The 9,431-nt window shown below is 33.5% G+C and overlaps 1 protein-coding gene across 1 annotated transcript in view; it reads left to right on the top strand.

Moving 5' to 3' along the window:
• The first annotated feature begins 1,268 nt into the window (after positions 1-1,268).
• The window catches only part of LOC134251221 (zinc finger CCHC domain-containing protein 8-like), a 53,350-nt gene continuing 45,187 nt past the window's right edge, over positions 1,269-9,431 (top strand). The window contains exons 1-3 of the mRNA XM_062733607.1: positions 1,269-1,399; positions 1,592-1,654; positions 1,749-1,839. Coding sequence (XP_062589591.1) covers positions 1,789-1,839 — 51 coding nt within the window. The 5' untranslated portion in view covers positions 1,269-1,399; positions 1,592-1,654; positions 1,749-1,788. The remainder of the gene's footprint in view (positions 1,400-1,591; positions 1,655-1,748; positions 1,840-9,431) is intronic.

Here is a 9,431-nt window from a genome sequence, read left to right as displayed (position 1 = left end):
TGAAAATAGATGTAACAATTACCAGGTATATTGTGTGTAAATTATAATTATTTTCTTGCTCTTGGTGAGTAATTGGTAAAATTTACTGTAGCCCTGCAGGGCAAGTTTAAAGACATGTTTGGTAGCCCGACCTCAGTATTCAGTTGTCCCGGGCCAGCGGGCTAGCATTAGTGTCGAACCCTGCCACTGACATTTTCTTTTTTGTTACAATTTTTTTTGCTTAAAATATGACGCCTTTACATTAATTCAGTTATTCTCGAGTTGTAGAGTGTATCCTGACAATCATGTAGCTATGATAAACCAGTATATTGATGATGCAATGTATCCAATATATAAATATCTGTTGCACCTGTCTAATTACGCGGCAACGAAACCCCCCTCCTCAATGAAATAGCGCACCAAGGGAGATACATCTCGAAAGTTGCGTATTGAAAAGAAACTATTCAATTTAAGATATTCTCATCAAATTTCATACACTAATACAGATTTTCCTGTTGCATTACAAATATACCCTCGCTGGGGCATTCATATCCTATGGACATATTTCTTGTTTCTTGAAAATTATTTAGAATTATATATAAGGTTAACAAAAATACAAAATTTATTATGGCTGACCACATATATTAAACAGAACAGCCTTTTGAACATGTATACCCCCATAATGGGTATATCAGATTAAAAATTCTTTGCAAAATTTTGAAAAAGTTAAGTGTAAGAAGATGAGTCTTAAAATCAATAGATCTCAAGTTGGTTTTTAATGAAAAAAAAATTAATGAAGCTTTAGTTCCAGAAAGCAATTAAAGAATTTTGTGTCTTTGTGTGTATAAAATTATTAAAAATCCATTGGACAGTGTGCATAGTGTTAATTACCATAAATAATGTATATAAGATGCTTTGTATGTGCAATGAAACTATAATAAACAAATACCTACTGTCATAACTTGTTTTGTTATTAACCATCTAAAAAGATTAATTTAATAGACAAGTGATAACTAGAATTTCATATCAGTGTAATGCAATTAAAACCGGATTTGTAAAAGTATGGACCTTCCTTAATTGTTGCTATTTTGGATTTCTTCTATGTTATGGTATTAAAGATAGAGACTTACAGAAAAAGAACATTCTGAAAAGTTATTTAACATAAGTTTAAAGGTTTTACTTTGTTATCAAGGGTAAATTTAAAGATTTATGGTAAGTGATTTAAATTATGCAAATTATAAAGAGAGATTGGAATGTCTTACAAGATTCGACTAGTTGCAAATCTGTGTTATTTATGTCTCTGAATATATTAAGAATACATAATCAAAAAAATTTACAGGTAATAATGCCATCTAGTTTTCCTTAATGAATTTACAGGAAATAAAATCAAAAGATTTGCAAATATAATTGATTCCACTAGGTAAGTACGCATGCATGTAAAATTATTCAAATATCGGTACATGTATTGCATTTTATTAGTACAATATTTATTTTTCTTCTGTTTTAATTCAGCTCTACTCCAAGTAAAATGATAATATCATGACAATATCATATCTTTGTCAGGTATTTTTTTTTTCATCAATTACTTTGTTGTGTGTTCTCCTTTTTACAGGTATGTCCATGATGAGGAAAGCCCAGGATGTCAAATCATATTTCAAAACAACAGATTTTCAAGGCAAGACATTTAAGAGTTTTAAGATTTATGTTTGTAAACTATTCAGGCCTTGGAGATAAGTGAGAATGAATATATATTTTTATTACTTTGACAGAAAATACCGACCTGAGATTGAGAAATTTATAGCACAGCTGATGGAGAGAGATGCTTGTGATTCAGAAGTTCTGCCTGATCTAAAATTGAAGGTAAAATATTCTGAGATGAGTGTGAATTTATGTTTTACTTAGCTCATTGAACCCAAGTGCCTTCTATATCTAAGATAAGCACCAGCAGTGATTTTCAGCTTGTGCCTCAGACAAATTTTTATCAGGCTTCCTGCTTTTGATGGAACATCAAAAAACAAAAAAACAGTACAGTCAATACTCCTTTATTTAAGGACATAGGCAATGTACCTTTCCTTTTGATAATTTTTCATGGTATTCTTAATTTAAGATTATAGTGTCAATAGCATATTAAGATGTTCATAGACCAGAAATCAGCAAGCATTAAGGGTTTTTTTTGTTTGAAAGTCATCAATTGATGAAAATTCTTGGATGATTCAAAGAAAAATATATAAAAATTACTAAACATATTTCTAGATGTTTTTTTTCTAAAATCCAAACTTGTTTTGGAAGAAGTGTACAACACCATATATAGACATTTACAGTCCCTGAAACGTTCTACTTTCCCACCTGAACGGTGAACGAACACTTAGCAAACGGTGAGTGAATGATGTGCGAACGCTGAACACAACTTGGTGAACGATGTGTGAATGGTGAACGGTGAGTGAACGCAAAATGCGAAAGGAGCCCGAATGCGAGCGCAAAGTGAATGATGAACGAATGGTGAACGCAAGATGAATGATTTATTCGGAATGCCTCCGATCTTTTCCTTGCATTGAAATTATTCTATTATTCTATAATTCTAATTTCAGTTGCTAAATATAGATAAACAATAGATAAATAAATAATTAAAAATAATAATAAAAACAGTTTTTTTTGTGCACATACCTATGTTTTAAAGCGATATTTAAATAATATAATTTTAATTGCCGTAAAACATGTGTATTTGTTACCAAACGCGTGTAATCTTAATGTAAATTTATCTACTTATATAGTAAATATGCTTATTTTTTTAGCTAATAAAATAATGTGGACTTTAGAAGATAAAACTATTACTTATAGAATGAATTAATTACATTGTACCCAGTTGAAACAACCATACATGTATTTCCGTGCCAAGGTGATTCTGAGTAAAATAATGGATTTTTAGCTCACCTGAGCCAAAGGCTCAAGTGAGCTTTTCTGATCAAAATTTGTCCGTTGTCTGTCGTCGTTGTTGTCGTCGTCGTCGTTGTTGTCGTTAACTTTTCACATTTTCATCTTCTTCTCAAGAACCACTGGGCCAATTTCAACCAAACTTGCTAGAAAGTATCCTTGGGTAAAGGGGATTCAAGTTTGTTCAAATGAAGGGCCACGCCCTTTTCCAAGGGGAGATAATCAGGAATTGGAGAAAAATTAATGGCATTTTTAAAAAATCTTCTTCTCAAGAACCACTGATCCAGGAAAGGTGAAACTCATGTGGAATCATCCTTAGGTAGTGTAGATTCAAGTTTGTTCAAATCATGACCCCTGGGGCTAGGATGGGGCCAAGATGGCAGACTAAAGTTTAACATAGGAATAAATAGGAAAAATCTTTTAAAATCATCCGATGAAGAACAAAAATCATAAAGTTGGTCATATCAATCCTCAGATAGGGTAGATTCAAGTTTGTTTAAATCATGACCCCCAGGGGTAGGGTGGGGCCAAAATGGCCGACTAAAGTTTAACATAGGAATAAATAGGAAAAATCTTTAAAAATCTTCTTCTCAAGAACCACTGGGACAGGAAAGATGAAACTCATGTGGAATCATCCTTAGGTAGTGTAGATTCAAATTTGTTCAAATCATGACCCCCGGGGCTAGGGTGGGCCAAGATGGCAGACTAAAGTTTAACATAGGAATATATAGGAAAAATCTTTAAAAATCTTCTTCTCAAGAACCACTGGGACAGGAAAGATGAAACTCATGTGGAATCATCCTTAGGTAGTGTAGATTCAAATTTGTTCAAATCATGACCCCCGGGACTAGGGTGGGGCCAAAATGGCCGACCAAAGATTATTATAGGAATATATAGGAAAAATCTTTAAAAATCTTCTTCTCAAGAACCACTGATCCAGAAAAGATGAATTAAACTCAAGTGGAATCATTCATAGGTAGTGTAGATTCAAGTTTGTTCAAATCATGACCCCCCGGGGCTAGGATGGGGCCAAAATGGCCGACTAAAGTTTAGCATAGGAATATATAAAAAAAATCTTTTAAAATCTTCTTCTCAAGAACCACTGGGCCAGGAAAAATGGCTGACCAAAGATTATTATAGGAATATATAGGAAAAATCTTTAAAAATCTTCTTCTCAAGAATCACTGATCCAGAAAAGATGAATTAAACTCATGTGGAATCATCCTCAGGTAGTGTAGATTCAAATTTTGTTCAAATCATGACCCCTGGGGCTAGGGTGGGGCCAAAATAGCCGACCAAAGTTTTACATTGGGATATATAGGGAAACCTTTTAAAATCTTCATTTCAAGTACTTCAAAGCCATGGTTAGTGATATTTATATGGAATCATCCTCAGGTAGTGTAGATTCTAGTTTGTTCAAATCATGACCCCCTGGGGGTTAAAATTCACCCCCCCCCCCCTCAGTTAACTTTCAGTTCTGATCTGATATGTGCTTTTTCCTAGCCGATGTGCTCAGGTGAGCGCTGTGGCCCCTGGGCCTCTTGTTTCTTTTAAATTCACAATTGTCTATTGACGCTTTGCATAAAAACACTCGTATTTTAAAAATCTAATGCAAACTAGATGCTGTCATGAGACAGTAATACCCGCACTAAGGTGTTTGCCTCTAAATGCACACTTCTTCATATTGGGCTTTACCAAGGAAAAAGTCAATATAATTCAATAATTTACATATTACATGTTTTATCAAATTGAGCATAATATGCTCAGGTGACCATGTGACCCATGGGCCTCCATCTAATAAGTATTTCATATCCTTAATTCATTACTAGTCTGAATTAAACAACAGAATTAATTAATGATGTAAATAAGGTTTGATAAAGGGGGGGGGGGGGGGGTTATAAATTTTTGGCACATAATTGGAACTTTTTAAATCTATTTTCTCATATCTATAAATCAACAAATAATATTATTCAAATTAGTGTAAAGAGTTTTTGATGAATTTTTCAAAATGTGCAAAGTTTATTTATATTTGACAAGGCAGTTCTAAACTTCTTGAAAGCTGCCATATACATGTATACACAATCAATTTAGTCAACCCCCACCCCTCTCCCATCAACACACACACACAAACACACCTAATTTGCCTGTTTTTGGAAATAGGCCTAGATGGAAAGTTAAGATAAAACATCTTTCGTAAGTTATAATGTTCAATTTGTTCTTGCACTATACATGTATTTGAACACCTGCATCACATTGGGCTTCCGTCACGTACCCAACTTAAGTACTAGTTTTACCATTGGCATTATCATTTTTAGATTTCACTGCACGTGCAGTAGGCTACTAGTGTGGTATACACATCGTTGCATATAGGAATTATTTCATTTTGTGTTTTAATTGGATTATATTTCATGAAGATTACAGGACCTAAATACAGTCAAACCTGTATTAAGAGACCTTCCAATGGAGAAAGGAAAAAAGGTCACATATGACAGGTGGTCTCTTAATACAGGTTGCTTATTTTTTGCAGTGTTCAAATATACAATGCTAAAAAAATCACATGTGTATGTTGAATGTATTTCATAACACCTTATGTTTATTTCCACTCTTTAATAGGTAACTCTTAACTCTAAAATGCTTTCACAATTATCCTGTTAAGAAATAAAAATTTCTTGATCCGCATATAAGTCCTTTGAAAATTGGGGAATATTGTGAACATCTGAAAATATTAATATTTTGTCATACAATATAAAAAAAATGCAAAGCCCCCCCCCCCCCCCCCCCCCCCCGTTTTTTTTTAACATGATAGCCTATATATAACTTAGTATGTTTTGCATATTGCTAGGAAAAAACTGTATCATGATTTTTGTTATGCACTTGGTATCAAATTAAATTATATTTATGACTGAAATATTTATTCAACCTAAATAATTTTTTTTTCATTACTGAACTACCGTGTCTAATTGCCTGTTTGTGACCAGCTATTTAAATCACATCAATTATCACATGGTGTGGGTGCTAGCTAGCGTGTGTTTTCATACCCGTTGTTGACACAATGCACTTAAATAAACATCTATGATTTAGTTACTTGTTAATTAAAGTTAAACAGGCAGGTTTTATAGCTGAATATCCATTTATCCTTATAGTATGAAATGACATCGGGATCGACCTCGAACGTCTGTTTCAAAATGGCGCTCGATCACTGGACAGTAGCCTAGGTCACGCAAGTCGTTTGACCCCCCACTCAAACGCCTTGGAGCATACTGTAGATAAAATTTTCACCACGGGGCGGCGCTGTTAAAGAACGTTAACTCTAAATTTTTATGGCGACTCCGCTGAGTCATTACATTTAAAAAGTAAATAAGCATATACTGTCAAACATTCTATATATTTCTTTTTTTTTTTAAATTCAGCAAGTGATTAGAAAGTGTGTACTCAAACATTTAGACTGATTATTATTTCATCTGCAAACTCCTACACCTGCATACGCACTGTGTGTACCAGATGACTAATGACCTATATAAATTACTACGGCACACTGTAAATAATCTTCAACTTCAAGCATCAATTTCGGTATAACATTGACTTCCCATAACCCGTAGCTAGCACTGCAAATATGTCGAACCTATTTGCTAATTTCTCCAGGCATACTTTCTGTGATGTTTTTAAAGGAAAGTCGATTCTAAGATCAGCCAAAACTCTGCTGTCAAATGTTTATTTTTGTTCAACCAATCACAGGCTTTATCAAATTCTGGATAACCCTCGTTCTGAAGTAAAAATATTTATAGTGGAATGCTCCTAGACGTTTGGTGTGAGACCATGCATCGATGCAACAAACGTGTAGGTGACCTAGACTAACTGGACAGAAAAATGTGATGTTTATGTTTTAGATTTTTATGTTTATTCAATAAATATCAAAGCGTAAGTAAAAATATTCATTTATAGATGTTGTTTTATTCGTAAAACTCGCATTATATAATTTTTAAATGAAATAAAAGCGTGTCTATAGTTGTTTTGAACCAAAAATGAAGCATGCTCGACCAAAATCGAAAGTAAGAATCGGAAATTATGTAGTCGTTAAATTCAGGAAAAATTGCTTGAAATTACTAAAATTGGTCTGGAGAATCATGGTCGTTGGTCGCGTAAGACAGGTGGTCGTTTAATACAGGTAGAATATAAAGGGAAAAGCGTTGGGGGGAATTTTTATGGTCACATATGACAGTGAGTCGCTTAATACAGTGGGTCGCTATGGCAGTTTTGACTGTAATGACAATCGGTAAGTACAAAGTTTTGGTATAGATTTGGGTAAAATAGTCTGAAATGCAAACGGTTAGGTTCAAGTTTAAAGGATCAAAGGTCATCCGATGCTTTGACATTCTGAAGAGTTATCCCCCGTTATCAACGTTACATTCAGTTACAAGATCCAGAATTTTTTTCTGGGACTGGGAGGGAGGGGGGTTTCCAGACCAGAATTTCCTGAGAAGCTAAAAAAAAAAAAGAAGTTATGTTTGGGTCTGTTTTCTAAGGTGGAGGGACACTTAGGGCATACAAAGTCATTTTTATTTCCTCCAGTATATATTATAGTCCTGCAAATTCCAAGGGGGGGGGGGGGGGGGTGAGAGGGCGATCAGCCAATCCACTCCCTGTCCCTGTAATGACAAATGATCATGTGACTCCTAAATAGTTGGAAAGTTTTTCCATTTGACTCTCCATAATTTTGTTTCTTGTGTTATTATGTTATGTAAATTTAATGGTATAAAGGTTATGAATTAACCCCTGGAGGTCATTCCCACTCCTAATGAGCTGGAAATGTTCACAATATGACTGCATTAAATTAAATAAAAGTGCATCAATGATAAGATTACTTGACATTTTTTTCATGAATTTGTGTCAACTTATCTTCTGGCAGAGGCCTTAAGAATAGGAATGAAAATCATTCAGAGATGGACCACATTAAACTATTTGTATAATTTTTTTTTAATGTAATACAAGTAGTAGTTTGCATACATAAACAAACAGGGGTCTGGGAAGGGGTGAGGGGAAGGATCGAGTTAATATTTCTTTATGTCTTAATGGTTGAAAACTCCTAAAATGAATGTTGACCTCAAATCTAACTTGTCCTCATTATTTTTCAAGTGGTGGTGTCTCCATATGAGTGAAAAATTCCTGAGAGGGATGTTTAATAACAAACAAAATGACATAAAAACACAATATTGATTTGCGTTAAGAAATATGCAGGGGATTTTTTCCATCATAAATCTTCTCAAGAACAGCAAGGGCATTATTGTCCCCCGTTTTGGGGAAAGGGAGGGGACGTTAAATCTCATTTGTCTGTCAGTTTGTACATTTTATTGACAGCTTTAACCTTGGTCATAACTTTTGAATAATAAGAGATACTGCTTTCCTATTTCACATGTACATTACCACAAAACTTTCTAAATATACTATGATTTTTTAACCCAAGTGAGACCTTGACCTTAAAGTTTTACCTACTTTCCAAAAAATAACATTTTAAATTGATCAATTTGAAAGAGAAAAGAAAGGGCATTCAAATTATACATGTTTATTACATGTGAAAAGACTTTTCTAAATATATCATTACTTTTGACTCTGTGACCTTGACCTAGAAGTTTAACCTACTTTTCAAAAATATTATATTGTATATATAAATTTTGATTCAAAAGAGATATGACTTTTATATTTGACATGTACATTACCTGCAACAAAATGTTTCAGAACATGCTATGATTTTACCCCTTTGACCTAATTTTCAAAAATTGATATATGATATGGGTGCATATTCAATGACATAATATGCCATAAATTATGGCATCCCATTCACTAAATCACAGAAAGCAGAGGACCACAATTCTTTGAATTTGCTTGTATAATCTTGATAGATGGAAACATCGTCATATAATGTAGATTCAAGTTTTTTATGCCACACCATGATTAGGAATACATGTATAGTTTTTGTCATGTCCGTCCTCCACCCTTCCATCTGTCTTTCCATTGGGCTCAAAGAAACTTTCTAGATATTTTTATCAAAGTTCATATGTTGATGCATACTGATGTAAATATCCAACTGCAGCAATATTTTTTGACTTTGACTTTTCCTTTGACCTTCACGTAACTTTTCTTTAAAGAGGCTGGGTGGTTGCGGCCATTTTTAGACTATTTTGATCTCCTTTAGAAGAAGAGCTCCATATAAAGGTATAATAAAAATGATAAAATGATCAAATTTTAAAACTAAAATTTATGAAATTTTTTTTTTTGCCAAATGATAGTTGACGGCTTAAGATATCATATCCCCAAATTTAAGTTATAACCGGTGGTTAATAAAAAAATAATTTGTTGACCCCCTAGCCTCCTTAAATTACTGTTTAGCTTTATTTTAAAGAAACCATTCAATTTGTGTAATGAAACTTTACATGATGATACATACTTATGTAAGCTTTACAATACTTCACTCTTTTTTACCTTGACCTTTCCTGTGACCTTGACCTCACTTTTCTAAAATTAAT

The sequence above is a fragment of the Saccostrea cucullata genome, unplaced genomic scaffold (genome assembly GCF_032062105.1).
Source record: "Saccostrea cucullata isolate Sc308-1 unplaced genomic scaffold, CSIRO_AGI_Scuc_v1 ctg2386, whole genome shotgun sequence".
NCBI lineage: Eukaryota > Metazoa > Mollusca > Bivalvia > Ostreida > Ostreidae > Saccostrea > Saccostrea cuccullata.
This window is presented reverse-complemented; position numbering and strand designations above follow the sequence as displayed.